Here is a 14,682-nt window from a genome sequence, read left to right as displayed (position 1 = left end):
GCTTAGGGCCTCATCAAACCTAAATCCGGCCCTGCTTTTGTGGTGCAGGATGTCTCCCAACCCTCATCCCCCAACCACCCCATTTTCAGTGGGACATCTGAGAAATAAAACTGCTGGCACATTTGCAAAGCTATGTGGGGCCTGGCAAGTTAAACAAGAGGCCCCTGGGCAGCTTCACAGCTCCTCAAGGCTGTCTCTGGTCCGGATTAAGAATCTCCCTGGCAGGAATGGAATGAAAAGACTCTCCAGGGTGGGGAAAGGAGGCTGCAGCCAGATGCGCGTCACAACAAAAGGAGCGAATTTCCCTGAAAGGGGAATGGGGAGGACAAGATAGGCTGGCCAAATTCTTCGTGTTGTGCCTTTCACTCCCTGCTGAAGGAACACGGGGCTGCCGGTGTAACGTGAGTACATCTGGAGAGCGTTATCTTAATTTGGGGAACAGTGCTTCCCTTTGATCCGCAGCTCTCCTCCTCTGAAAGGCATGAAGGAGCTCCTGAACATGAGCTAAGAGCTTCTGCCTTCACTCCTGAATAAGCAGAAGGGCAGAAACAGGTACTGTAAAAAATATTTAGGTGTGTGTTGCAGCTCGGGCTTACTAAGGGAGAGGCAAGGGAGGGAGCATTTGCTGGGAAGGAACTGTGGGCATAAATGTGGGGCGAGAGGGGTGATTCACCCTTCTTACAATGCCTGCCAATTTCTTTCCTGAAATGCAGGTAGGGGGCATTTAGAGGCGAGAGGCAGTGAGCTGGGTTCAAGTGCCCCTTCCTGCCAGCTCTTCCCAGCAATTGCACGGGACAGAAGATGCATTGTTAGTTGTGCTTTGTTAGTGGCAGAGAGAGCTGGCCGAACTCCGATAAGAATCTTTACAGTCAGGATTTAAAGCTATACAGTGACTGATTGAACCACTGAAGTTTCCTTCTCCCCCATGGGAACTCCTCATAAAGATAATGGCTAAAGCTGTGATCTGTGGCCGCCTCGGGCATGGAGGCTGGTGTGGCAAAAAGTTTTAACGGATCAGAAGAAGAGAAAGCCAACATGGATGCAGAATAATGTGGGTGCCTCCCCAATGGGTCCCTGCGATAGAGGAACTGATTTTTAAAATGACACCTGTGCCTTTACCAACACCTGCTGAAATCGCTAGGAGCTTTTCACAACATGGGGCATAGGCACATAGGAGCCAGCTCCAGGGGGCCATGGGTGCTTGGGCACCCACAATGCTGAGGGCGAGATGGTGCCCTTGCATGGGCAGGATCCCCTCCTAATCACTTTAGGTGAAGCTGCCATGAAAGGCACAAGAGCACAGTCACAGTTAAATGTTGGCAACCCTCTGCTGAAATCAGGAACTCTGTTTAGGGAGTGTTTGAGGGTAGCTGCATATATCACAGCGTACCAAATATATACATATAATTTCCTCAGGATTACCAACTACACACCTGGAAAGAGAGAAAAGTACAGTATTACAAAATAACCTCAACCACCTCTTAAAACACACCCTTTTTTTTGCAGGTGAATCTTGAATATAGCCAAGAATTTGCCTTTGATTCCTTGCTGTGAATCTCCCCTAACCGCAAAATGCATTTTACTGCTACACTCGCTCTCCCACTGTTCTGAAACTTAAACTAATTATGCAGCATTACTGTTGTGAAATGCAATCCTGACTAAAGAGGAGACAATACCTCATATGGTATGGTATGAAAACTGAAACTCCCACTGTAGGGAGGGCGGAAAAACAAGGAAGTTCTATGTTAGTAGTTGGGCTACTCTGTTTTAGACAAAAAAAAAATTACTAGTAATGGATGGCCATTCCTGGCATTAATTAAACAGTTTTTGGGATGGGTGTTTATTTCCTTCTGTCCCTTATCTGCCCTTGTCCAATTATTTTCCTGTGTGTGCTGCCTTAAGCACAAAAAGCAGCATAGGAATTGCTCACAAATAATGCACCATTGACTCATGAGTCAACCCACCGCTAGGAAGCACAATTTCATGGGTTCAGATTTAGTATATATCACATCATGTATGAATATGCGGCCGTGCATGTTGGTAACTTGTCCCCAAATGTGAGAGTTCCCCACCACCGCCTTTCATTTGTTTATTTCTTTGGTTTATTAGTTTGCTTGAAGATACCTAAACAATGGCAACGCATCCAGGGAGAATGGCTAGTGGAACAGTGGTGTACATTCCTGCAATTGCTGCGAACGTAATCCAGGCAGGCGAGCAGATCCCTGGTGCTGTTATCCAACCAGCAGGGGCAGTACAATACATGCCATATGTTGGCCAGCAGGTTGGAAGCCCGAGCAACCAACCCCAACACGTTAAGGCATGGCAAAAACTCCTCAAAATGGAGACCAAGACTCTGGGGGTAAGTGTGTCAGATCTGCTCACATTTAGGTGCATCGTAAGCAGTCTGTTTTTCTAGAAAAAGAGGTGCTGGAACTCACCATGAACACTTCCCTTTTTCTCTTATACAGTCGTGCCTTGGAAGTTGAACGGAATCTGTTCCGAAAATCCATTCGACTTCCAAAATGTTCGGAAACCAAAGCGTGGCTTCTGATTGGCTGCAGAAGTCCTGCAGCCAATCAGAAGCCGCGCCAGACGTTTGGCTTCCAAAATTTGTTCGAAAACCGGAACACTCACATCCAGGTTTCGATTGCCCCGGAGCCAATTTGTTCGGGAGCCAATGGGTTTGAGGTCCAAGGTACGACAGTAATGGCAATGGCACTCACCTGAGAGGTGCCGGAACTGAGTTCTGGTGAGTTCCAGCTGAAAAAATGACAATAGTGCCTTTCCTTCAAGAGTGAGGTCAGTGCAGGAAGGACCAAACACCAGATATTATTACACTGATCAACAGGGATTAATTTAAAAGGATGGTGGTGCCAGAAACATAATAGAAAGGATAATCAGACATTTTTACATAGAAATTGGTTCAGAAAGGTGGTGCCAAAAGAGATAATCCAGATCAGCCTTCCCAGACAGCCCCAGACAGCATGGTCAGTGATCAGGAGTGATGTGAGTTCTAGCCCAGAATATCCAGAGGGCAAGAATTTGAGGAAGACTCATACAGATTATTCTCAGATTTTCTATGAATTCAAGGTGCTTGCCCCTATTGGCTGGCTCAGTGACTGATCAAACGGGGTCATGGGGACATTGAAATGGACATTACAGGAATTCTTAACAAGCCAGCTAGTAGTCTAGGGAGAAGATTTCTTCCTCACCCCCAAACAGAGGGGAAATAGTGTATCCCCAAAAGTGATTGAATTACTCCCATATTAATTCAAAATAGGAATTTTGAGACACTTATTTCTAAACGATTGGTAGGAAACCCTTCTGAAGGGGGGATCCTTCAAAATATGGGTCCCTCTGTCAGTTGAGGCAATGTCAAGTCATCCATAAAGTTTAGCACACACTTACATAGGTTTATGGCACTGATTACTATAGAAGTCTGTAACTGAGACAGTTGAAAATATATTCCTGGATATGGGGAGCAAAAACTGTAGACAAAATGTTTAAGGTTCATAGAAGTCAATGGGTGACTAAGGTGGCATTTTCAGGGAACTTTTCTGGGACCAGGATAAATTTTTAAAAGTTCTGGTTTTGCACTAATGGAAACTTCAGGTTTGCAAATGAGCATCACTCTGCGTATCAGTTTTAAAGATCTACCGGTAATCAGTTCATTTCAAACACAGCCAGTCTGTAGCAATGCCAGTCCTATGCATGCTTATACCTATTTCCTCCCTTCTCTTTCTGGCTTGTGTTTGTGACCTCACAATGAGGCAGATACTAGTCCCAATATCAGTCTGTCTGGCTATAATCTAATGTCTTTCTCTGAATTTCTCTCACCCCACATTTATGCAGCCTATATATCTATATGCATATGGTGTTCTCTCTAGCCTCTTGAGAAGTTATCCTGTTTTAAAAATTTTATTTACCCAAAGGAATAGACAGACCAATCTTTCTGGGTATTTTTCAGATTGTGCTAATGAGTAAAAATTCATGTTTTTTGAGGAACGAGCAGAATTATTTTACCTTGTTTGCACATTTTCTTCCAATAGACGGTCCAGATCTTAATTGGATTAATGCAAATCAGCTTTGGAGCGCTCCTACTTTTTCTTATTGGTCACTCCTATATATCTTTTGCTGCTGTTGGAGGTTATCCATTTTGGGGTGGAGCATTTGTAAGTAGTATTTCATTTACCTTTGAGAGCTATTGTTTCTCTGTGTTTCTGGTTATGAGTCCGGAGTTTTAAAAGGGTATCTATTTTCTAACTCTTTCAAGTTGTTGACCTTTTGTATGTAGAGAATGAGTGATTGGTGTGACTAATCTACACAATAAAATAAAGAGAGAAGAGGTACTATTATCTCATTATAACTCAGTTTTTTCTCTCAATAGAGAGTATGTTTTGGATTTTTTGAAGTGAGCTGCAGTTAAACACATATTTTTCCCCCTTGTTTTGTACAGTTCATTGTTTCAGGAAGCATGTCGATGTCAGCAGAGAAACATCAAACACGCTGTCTGGTGAGAGAGAAAGATCGATAACAGTCAATCTTAATGGCTGGGAAGCACTATTGATCATGCTACTGATAGTAAAGGAGAAATATTAATTTATTTAGCAGTAATGATAAATGCAGCTTCATTTATGTGTGACCCTAAAATTCTGCATGCCCCCCAAACCAATGCCAAAGTTTTGTGCTAGCTTTGTGCTGTTTTCTGCTGTGAACCCCACATTTTGTTCTGCCCTCCAAACCGAGTAACTGACAAAGCAAATTGGGCTCACAGGTTAATGCCAAAAAGTACAACCTTGTTGAATTGACTCCAAACAGGTGCCAACGTTTTGTGCTATTTTTGTGCCGTTTTGTGCTGCAAGCCCACGTTTTGTGCTACCCCCTAAACTGAATAATAGACACTCAAACCGGGGTTACAAGTAAAGAGCTAACAAACCCAACCTTGTCCTATTTGACTCCAAAGTGCCAAACCAGTGCCAAAGTGTTGTGCTGGTTTTGTGCCACAAACCCAAAAGGCCTGGCCAAATTTGCTTCACTTTTTTGTCTTGCATGTTGATTGCTGCATCTGGGCTTGACCCTCACCTTTACCTCAAGCTAGCAAGCCCCACCTGGGCTGTGGGTCCTGGCCTGCCTTAGCCCCCTAGGGCATACCTCCCATTGCTCCCTATGCCTCAGAGCCCACCTTGTTCTGGCCTGAGACCTGTGGCTGTGAGCCTCACCTGACCTGTCCCCTGCCGGGCAGGCAGACCATGTCCATCTGGCCTAGGAGGGCACCTGAGACCCAGACTGACTGATGAAATACAACTGAGGCAGCTGAACGGACCTTGGGGTTGGAGTATGCTTCCATGGCTTCAACTATCTGAAACGTTTAAACTGTTTTTAATTGTTTTGATAGTTTTAAGTTAGTGTTTAATGGGGGTGGGTGTCGTTTTACTTGGGGTAGGGTGGGGTTGTCTTAAATTGCTTTTAAATTGTGGTATGCTTTTATGTTAATTTGTATTTGTGTTTTTAGTTCACTGCCACCACAGTGCCCTCAGCCACTTCAGTTTTTCTCTGGGTTTAAATGACCCTTGAGGAAAACTCCAATACAGCTTGAAATTCAGGCTACTTGCAGAACAGGTGCTTTGCTTCTCGTGGACTGAGCGTGACTCTATTTGTTGGATAAATTGATTTACATTGCTTTGCATTGCTCTAGGCAACATAAAGCAACTAAGTCAGTCAGTAAGTAATAAATGATTTGTCTTTTAGGAGACCTGCATTCTGTCTCTGTAATTTTTAGAAAACTGGCTCTTTGTCTGTTTTAGGCGAAATGCAGTGTGGGAATGCACATCACAAGCTCTGTAATGTCAGCAGCTGGCACCATTCTATATATAAGTGATCTGGCTTTCAATCGAGGCAATCCTTATTCACAGGTAAGTGAATGCAGCATTCCGTGCAAAACTTCTTTTCTGGGTAGCATCCAAGAAGGGCTCAATTCAAAGTGTTTGTTTTGACCTTATGCAGCTCAGGTCCCCGGTTCCTCAAGGACCACACCTCCCCATACGACCCTGCGATCATCATCTGAGGTCCTGCTCAGTGCACCCCCGCCATGGGAGGTTTGGAGGGTAGCAACACATTAGCAGGCCTTTTCAGTGGTGGCTCCCCACTTGTGGGAGGCTCATCTGGCACCCTCTTTGTCCAGTTTTAGGAGCAAGACAAAACTTGAACCCTCAAGACATTCAAACAAACATGCAGAGGAAAAGCATCCCTCAGAAATACACAAGCGTCTCTCAGAACTACACAGCCAATCAGGGCATATACTACCTCAGCAAATATCATGCCACTCTTCCTGGTTGCTAAGCAACATCTCTACCGCCCCCTCTTAGCTGGTTGAGTTTAACAGTAACAGAATTAATCCTTGAGTTGCACATGGAATGATTTCTGCCGTTGTCCTTCCAACAAGCTCTAAGTGAAAATAGCAAGCAAAGTTCAAGCTGCACTTTTGAGTCTTCTATCCATGCACCCCCCTTTTTTTTGCATTTTAGGCTGCAGCTTTAGAAACTAGGCATTATGGCAAGGTGGACAGAACCATCTTGCTCCCAGAGTGGCTTATAGGCAACACCTCCTCTGCCCTCAGGCTTAGAATATCAAAAGACATAATACAAATTTTAAAAAGCTAGGGAGGGGACAGGGATACACCAACTGAGGCGCCAAATCCTTAATGTTAACAGGGTTATTATAATAATCACCTAGAATGGAGATATGCTGCCTGCTGTTTCAGAAAACCTTTTGCTACCAGGCACCTATTTTCTCATGGTTGCACATCTAAGGAATCCAACAACAGGTCTACTGGCAGTTTTGTTGTGCAAGAGCTTGTGCTAGTTAGCACAGTGTTAGATGCAGCCAGGGCTTTTTTCAGCAGGAACTCACTGGAACTGAGTTCTGGCACCTCTCTGGAGGACGCAATTGGCATTCTAAGAGAACAAGGGGAAAGTTCATGGTGAGTTCCAGCACCTCTATTTCTAGAAAAATAGCGCTGTGTGCAGCATTATAATTCCCCACCCCAATACAGTAGGTTTTCCCATCTATGTCAGGCATAACTCATCACCAGATAATTATCATCGGTGCCCAAGCCCTTCCCAAGGCAAATTTTTCACTTACATCTTCAACTCAGTAGCATTCAGAAGATGGTTACTTGCACACTTCCTAATGTTGTGGCTCAATTAGTTAGAAGGGCTGAGAGAGAGAGATTAAAGGTACTTCTTTTATTTAGCAGAACATAGGCTTTGGTCTCTCTTTCCTGCTGCTCTTGTTCAGCTTGCTGGAGTTCTGCATCACCGTTCTGATGTCACACATTGGGTGCCAGGAGAACTTCTATAATCTTGAGACGGTAAGCGCTTGATAACTTGCTTGGAGTTTAAGCAAATCTTATTGAGGATCCCAAAGAAAAGTTGACTTTTCATTTCCCATGTTTATATATTCTAGCCTTTAAGGAGTGGCATGGGTCTCTCTCTCTCTCTCTCTCTCTCTCTCACACACACACACACACCCACACACACACCCACACACCCCTGGAGCCTTCATTACATATCTTTAGGCGCCAGGTGAAAACATTTCTCTATGACCAGGTGTCTGGCTGATTAATATTCTCTGGCCTTTTAAATGTGTTTGTGGGTTATTGGTTTGTTTTTGTGCTGTGGTTTTGTGCAGTCAGATGGATTTGAGGGAAAACACGACAAACACCAGCATTTCTCAAGAAACTACACAGGGTAGATATGGATTGTGGTTAATGCCATGTGACCATGGCTTCAAACACCAGCAGTGTGAGCACTCTGGAGCCAGAGTAAATGGTAATGCATACACAGCTGATAGGTCTCCCCAGTCCTAGTGCAATACTGTAACCATTACACCTAAATTACTTTGTACAGAATTGTGATAGAGCAAACTCACAGGCAAACTCACACAAAACAGAAAGCAGAATGTATTGAGGTAATCCATCATGACGACAAAAGTAATAGCAACAACAAGAAAAGTGTTTCTTATACTGAATTTCTGAATTTCAATGTTGCAGGCAATGGTCTTTGTGCCACACTCTGTCAGCAGTGATGCCTTGATTCCCACAGAAAACAATCTCGCTCCTCCACGCTATGATCCTATGGATTTTTCTCCATAGACAGAATAAAGAACCCAAGTGTGAAGTTCTGGGAAGTGCAACTGCAGCAAAGCAACAGCAGCAAAGCAACAATAGTCAATATGATCAATTGCTTTTTCTTTCTGGTGCATATATTCATCTAGTCTGGATATGTGCTAGGACTGCAACTGTTAGTAGATTAATCCATTTGATTAACTGATTACCACAGGGGTGAAGCAGGTGCCTCTAGTTTCAGATTCTCCTAAACCCTCCTCACCACCTTTCCTTTTCCCAAATTTATTGACTGCAAGGAGTGGCACCGCAGAGGTCAACCACCACTAGGTCCTATGATCCTTGGATGAAGGGTGGTATAGAAATTTAATTGATTAATCGATTGATTGGTTAATAATCAGGCCCAGTGTCAGCACCCAGCATGGTTGGGCAAATGGCAGGACTGACACCAGTTCCTGACATCCTTTTGTTTGTTTCCAGAAATATTTTTTATTATGCAGCAGTCTGATAAACCCAGCAGCTGTCAGATTTCAGATAAGGAGACAACTGTCCCTTCCCTGTAAACTAGGGCAGCCATACATCCGGATCTTACCAGGTTTCAAAGGTGGAATTGATGTCCCAGGGGAATTTCCGAAAGGCTGCGCTTTGTCCTGGATCTTAGGCAAGTCAATCCAAAAATTGGGTGTCCTGGTTTGTACTTGAGAAGTTCCCCTTATCAGTGTCAAAGAGTGAAACATCTTAAGTTGAGACAGCAAGCAACAGCAGCATCTCTAGAACTGCCTGAACGCCCCTCCCCCCCAATGCTGGAAGGGAGAAAGCCTTTAAGAAGCTCCTGTTTAAATACCCCAGTTCTGAAGCATGGAGAGCTGCTGCCGGTCAGTGTGGACATCACCAAGCTGGATGAACCCAATGATTTGACTCTGTATAGTGGCCTAACTTCCTGTGTTCTCCGGTTTCAGCCTAAAACCACCAGTTCAGCCATAGCTGTCAAGTGTCCCTTATTTGAAGGGACAGTCCCTTATTCCAGCGCCATGTCCCGCTGCTGTCCCTTATTGATGGACGTCCCTTAAATGTCCCTTAAATGATGTCCCTTAAATTTCAAAGAAAGCAGCTCCTCTCCCTCCCTCCCTGCCGGCCAGGGAGGAGGGAAGCTCCAACTGTGTTGCTTGGCTGTGTTGCTCACCAATAAGAAGTCTAAGAACGACTGCGGGGTGGAGCTTGCATGCCTTGTGTGTGGCTAGTTAATGCAAGCTGAGGGGTTTTTTGAATGCTGGACGCCATTTGTTGCACGTGCTGCTGCAAACTTTGCAGTGCAAAGCCAGGCCGGGGAGCCATCTTAAGTTGAGGCTGCATAGGCCTTGTGGTACATGTGATTCAGATTCTATTCAGTTGAACCTCTGGTTACAAAGTTGGTTGGACAGTGTTCTCGAAGCTACCGGCATGAGTTTGACCAGACTGCAGGAGGACAGGAAGACTGGAGTGCCTGGGACAGGTGAGGCTGCAGGTCCCTTATTTTGGCTGCTGGTCCCTTATTTTCAAATCTGTAAGTTGACAGCTATGAGTTTAGCCCAGCAGAAAGCACAAAAGTTTATATTAAAAGCAACTGCTTTGCAAGTAGAAGAGCAACCATCAAATCTGATAGGGCTTCAAGCAAGCATTTTGCCTTATTGGCAATTGGTACCTAGTGCCCATGTGTCGAGAGCAAGCTTGGGAGGGGTGGGAGGAATCAGGCATGGTGTCATGCTCTGCAACTCTGTATAAATGCTTTCTACTTTTGAGTGTTGCTTTGTTTAGTCTTTTTGGAAAGAAACCCAAACCGAGCCACTATTCCTATAGCAATAAAGACCTGAACCTCTCCACCCATTGTGTGTCCTTATTGGATTTGGGAACCGGAGAAAATAGATTTTATCTGATGATAATACCGTGCCGGCCTCTCTGTAAGCTGTAACCAATAAGCTTGTTGCTTGATTGTTGGCTAAATCATTACAAATCTGTGGATACATCCATCAGTACTTGGCTTTTGAAAGTACGTAAGTGGCAATTAACCAAAGAGCCTTCAAGTGCTTAATACACTTGCTAATATCTTGAGTCTATTAGTGGCAGAATATGAGTAGGCATTCATGTCTCAGATGAGGAACTCCATATTCCTACATTCATCCAGTGTGAGTTTCAGTGCCTCCACTACAGGTTGAGTAAAAAGATTTTGTAAAATGGCAGTTGAGGAAGGAACATTGCTATGCTGACAACACTTCCTGTTTCTTCCTATACCGAGGATTTACACACATCCCCTGAGGAATTGCACACAATAGGACCCTCCTTTTTCCTGTGGCAGTAAATTTATTTTCACTGTTTTTAATACTGATTTTTTAAACTGTTGGAACCCACCCTGGACCTGCTGCTGAAGAGCAGGTGAGAAGTTTAATAAGAACATAAACAAAACAAGGAGAATAGCTTTTAAAAAGCATTTTTGAAGGCATGTCGTGTGTAATATTAAATCTGAATGATCTTTGACTTTATTGTGACTCTTATCTGTACATACAACTATAATTGAGAGCTGCAGTGATTTCAACAGGTTTATGTACTTAATGCATTTCAGAAAGGTAACCAAAGGTTGCTGTATTACTTATTCTTGCAATTTAAAATAAATTTAGCAGTTTCAAGTCTTGTGCTTTTCGTATTTTTTAAATGACATCTGTTTTTGAAAATTGAAGTCAGTAAAAATAAAAATGGGGTGTGTGTAAGCAGTTAGCCTTTTATATATATATATATAAATATTTATTAAGATTTTTATAAGAGAAAAGCATAAGTAACAAACAACATTGCTTATATCACACACAAAATTTCATAACTTGTTTGGACTTCCTCACGTCTCCTGCTCCCACTTACATTGTTAAAAGGTTTTTCAAGCAAATTATCATCTTGTTTACAATCTTATATCCACTCGTTTAAATATAATCTAATAGTTCTCCCAAAGGGTTTGTCTTTTAAACACTTATCATCTAATTCTGATCTAGTTTAGTGGTGGCCAATTATTTATGATCAAGCATCCTTCTTAACATTCAATCAAATTACAATATTTTTGTAAGTAAATTTTAAATTTCTTCCAATCTTCTTCAATCCTTTCTTCTCCCAGGTCTCGGATTCTGCCGGTCATCTCTGCCAGTTGCATATAGTCTATCAGCTGCATCTGCCATTCTTCCAGTGTGGGTAGATCTTGAGTCTTCCAATTCTTGGCAATGAGTATCCTTGCTGCTGTTGTTGCATACATAAAAAATGTTCGGTCCTTCTTTAACACCTTCTGGCCGACAATACCCAGGAGGAAGGCCTCTGGTTTCTTAGTGAAGGTATACTTAAATACCTTTTTCATCTCATTATATATCATTTCCCAGAAGGCCTTCACTTTAGGGCAAGTCCACCAGAGGTGAAAGAATGTTCCTTCATTTTCTTTACATTTCCAACATTTATTATCAGACGAATGGTATATTTTGGCAAGTTTAACTGGGGTCATGTACCATCTGTATATCATTTTCATTACATTTTCCTTCAAAGCATTACATGCAATGAAGTTCAGCCCAGTGGTCCACAACCTTTCCCAGTCCTCAAACATAATATTATGCCCAATATCCTGTGCCCACTTTATCATAGCAGATTTAACTATTTATTCCTGTGTGTTCCATTTTAACAGCAAGTTATACATTCTTGATAGTACCTTAGTCTTTGGTTCTAGCAATTCTGTCTCCAACTTCGATTTCTCCACCTGGAACCCTAATTTTTTGTCATTTTTAAAAACTTCTTTAATCTGAGCGTAATGTAACCAGTCTCGCACTTTACCCTCCATTTTCTCCAGACTGCAATTTCCAATTGTCACCGTCTTTTTCTAATATTTCCCAATATTTTGGCCATTTGGCCTCCATATTGGGTCTTTTTCGGGCCTTGGCTTCCAGAGGGGACAGCCACCTCGGAGTTTTGTTTTCCAATAAGTCTTTGTATTTTGTCCAGACATTAAATACTGCTTTCCTGACAATATGGTTCTTAAAGGCCTTATTGATCTTGACTTTGTCATACCATAAGTATGCATGCCAGCCAAAAGCATTGTTAAAACCTTCCAAGTCCAACACATCAGTGTCTTCAAGAAGTAGCCAGTCTTTTAGCCAGCAAAAAGCTGTGGCTTCATAGTACAGTTTTAAGTCTGGCAGGGCGAAGCCCCCTCTTTCTTTCGCATCAGTTAATATCTTAAACTTAATTCTGGGCTTTTTGCCCTGCCAGACAAATTTAGAAATATCTCTCTGCCACTTCCGAAAACACTCCGTCTTGTCCACAATTTGCAATGTTCGAAACAAAAACAACATCTTTGGCAATACATTCATCTTAATAGCAGCAATTCGGCCTAACAAAGAAAGCTTCAATTTTGTCCAACTGTCCAAGTCTCTCTTAATTTCAGACCAACATTTTTCATAATTATCCTTAAATAGACTCAGATTTTTTGCTGTTATGTTTACCCCTAGGTACTTTACTTTTTTAACCACAGTTAGTTCTGTTTCTCTCTGAAACCGTTCTGACTCTGTATCTGTCAATTTTTTCCCCAGCACCTTAGTTTTCTGTTTATTTAGTTTGAATCCCGCCACCCGACCAAAGTCTTGAATCAGTTGTAATACTCTTTTTGTACTAGATTCTGGCTCCTGCAAGGTCAAGACTAGGTCATCTGCAAAGGCTTTAAGTTTATATTGTTTCGCTCCGACCTGAATCCCTTGCACCAACCGGTCCCCTCTAATCCTATTCAAGAGCACCTCCAGAACCGAAATAAATAACAGAGGGGAAATCGGGCAGCCTTGTCGTGTACCTTTTTCAATTTTAAACTCTTCTGTAACCACATTGTTAACTATCAGTTTTGCCTTCTGTTCTGAGTATATTGCATCAATCCCATTCTCAAAACCCCGTCCCACTCCCATTTCTTTTAAATTTCCCTTCATAAATTTCCAAGAGATATTATCAAAGGCCTTCTCCGCATCTATAAAAATTAACACTGCTTTTGTATTTATGTTTGTTTGCAAAAGTTCCAGAATATCAATGATGTTCCTTGTGTTGGCAAACATATGTCTACCTGGGAGAAAGCCTGCCTGGTCTTTATGAATTACTTCATTTAAAACTCTTTTAAGTCTGCTTACCAAAATATCTGCGAATATTTTATAATCCACATTTAAAAGGGAGATGGGACGATAGTTCTTGAGTTGTGTCTTCTCAATTTCCGATTTTGGTATCAATGTGATGAAAGCTTCCTTCCACGATTCCGGCGCCTTCTTTCCCTCCATAATTTCGTTACTGACCTCCATCAATGGTTGTATCAAATAATCTTTTAATGTCTTATAATACTTGGAGGTCAGGCCGTCTGGCCCTGGAGATTTGCCCAATTTCATGTTCTGAATGGCTTGTTCAATCTCTTGTCGTGTTATTTTGCTGTTCAGGAGTAATCTATTTTCTTGTGAAAGTTTTTTAAGTCCATTTTTTCCCAAAAATTGTTTAATCTCAGCCTCATCCTGCGGCCCTTGAGTATATAATTTTTTGAAATATTTTTGAAAACACTTTCTAATCTCCACGGGGTTCTGAATGTTTCTTCCTTCAATTTCCAAATTTGTGACTACATTTAACTTTTGTCTCCTCTTCAACTGCCAAGCCTTCAGTTTCCCACATTTATTTGCTGATTCAAAAGTTTTTTGTTTCATTAGTTTGATCTTCCATTCTATTTCCTGGTTCATCAGTTTAGAATATTGTGCCTGATGGAGTTTAATTTCTCTCAGAATCTGCTGTGACTTCAGATTCGATCTTAACTTCTTCTCTAACTCTTTAATTTTCTCCAAGATCTTGTCTTTCCTCTCATTTTGTATTCTTTTTTTTACAGCATTCTGTTGTATCAAGAACCCCCTCATCACGGCCTTGCTTGCGTCCCAAATAATTCTTTTTTCCACCGTAGTGCTCATGTTTATCTCAAAGTAGTCCTTCAAAACTTTTTGGGCCTTCTTAATAATCTCCTGATCTCTAAACAAATTGTCATTCATCTTCCATCTAAAGGAACCGGTTGGTAATAGTGTCATGTCCATTTTCAGTGCATTATGGTCGGAGCAGGTCTTTGGGCAGATTTCCACTTTCCTGACCTTGGGTGCCAGACCTCTAGTTATCCATATTTGGTCGATTCTTGTCCAAGTCAGCTGGGCTTCAGAGAAGAATGTTCCTTCTTTTCCCATGGGGTTCTTCGTTCTCCAAATGTCGATCCAGTCCATATTGTCTGTCATTTCAAAAAAGGTCTTTGGTAGTCTGCCGTCTTTCGTAACATTTTGGCTTTGTGACTTATCCATGTGGGTTGATACGACTCCATTCATGTCTCCCATCATAATGATGTTGTCATAGTCCAGATACTCCAGCATAGTCTCATGCAACTTCTTATAAAATTCCGATTTTCCTTCATTTGGTGCATAAATTCCTAATAGCAGAATCTTCTCTCCTTGGTGTTGTATTTCGATTGCCAAAATTCTTCCATGTTCATCTTTAAATAGAAATTTAGGTGA

At 42.2% G+C, this 14,682-nt stretch overlaps 1 protein-coding gene across 6 annotated transcripts; it reads left to right on the top strand.

Annotated features, from left to right (window-relative positions):
- Positions 1-126: 126 nt before the first annotated feature.
- Positions 127-10,782, top strand: LOC310825894 (membrane-spanning 4-domains subfamily A member 15-like). Of its 6 annotated transcripts, none has more exons than XM_083699956.1 (8): positions 127-401; positions 2,110-2,359; positions 4,050-4,172; positions 4,457-4,513; positions 5,805-5,916; positions 7,253-7,369; positions 8,051-9,099; positions 9,690-10,782. In XM_083699956.1, the coding sequence occupies exons 2-6, from the start codon at positions 2,132-2,134 to the stop codon at positions 7,357-7,359; spliced, it is 627 nt and encodes a 208-aa protein (XP_083556082.1). In that variant the 5' UTR covers positions 127-401; positions 2,110-2,131; the 3' UTR covers positions 7,360-7,369; positions 8,051-9,099; positions 9,690-10,782. The 6 variants fall into 6 exon arrangements, with proteins under 6 accessions (XP_083556082.1, XP_083556081.1, XP_083556083.1 ...); XM_083699955.1 differs by having other exon boundaries at positions 152-401; positions 8,051-9,108; positions 9,698-10,782; XM_083699957.1 differs by having other exon boundaries at positions 152-552.
- The last annotated feature ends 3,900 nt before the right edge of the window (positions 10,783-14,682 follow it).

This window comes from Podarcis gaigeae (genome assembly GCF_964106915.1).
Source record: "Podarcis gaigeae genome assembly, chromosome: 1".
NCBI classification, from domain to species: domain Eukaryota; kingdom Metazoa; phylum Chordata; class Lepidosauria; order Squamata; family Lacertidae; genus Podarcis; species Podarcis gaigeae.
The sequence above is the reverse complement of the archived record's forward strand: the minus strand, read 5'-3'. Positions and strand labels throughout refer to the sequence as shown.

Coding starts and splice junctions, on each gene's coding strand:
- LOC310825894 (XM_083699954.1), top strand. CDS start 2,132: ATGGCAACGCATCCAGGGAGAATGGCTAGTGGAACAGTGGTGTACATT. Junction 2,360..4,049: donor TGGAGACCAAGACTCTGGGG/GTAAGTGTGTCA, acceptor TTCTTCCAATAG/ACGGTCCAGATCTTAATTGG. Junction 7,370..8,050: donor ACTTCTATAATCTTGAGACG/GTAAGCGCTTGA, acceptor TCAATGTTGCAG/GCAATGGTCTTTGTGCCACA.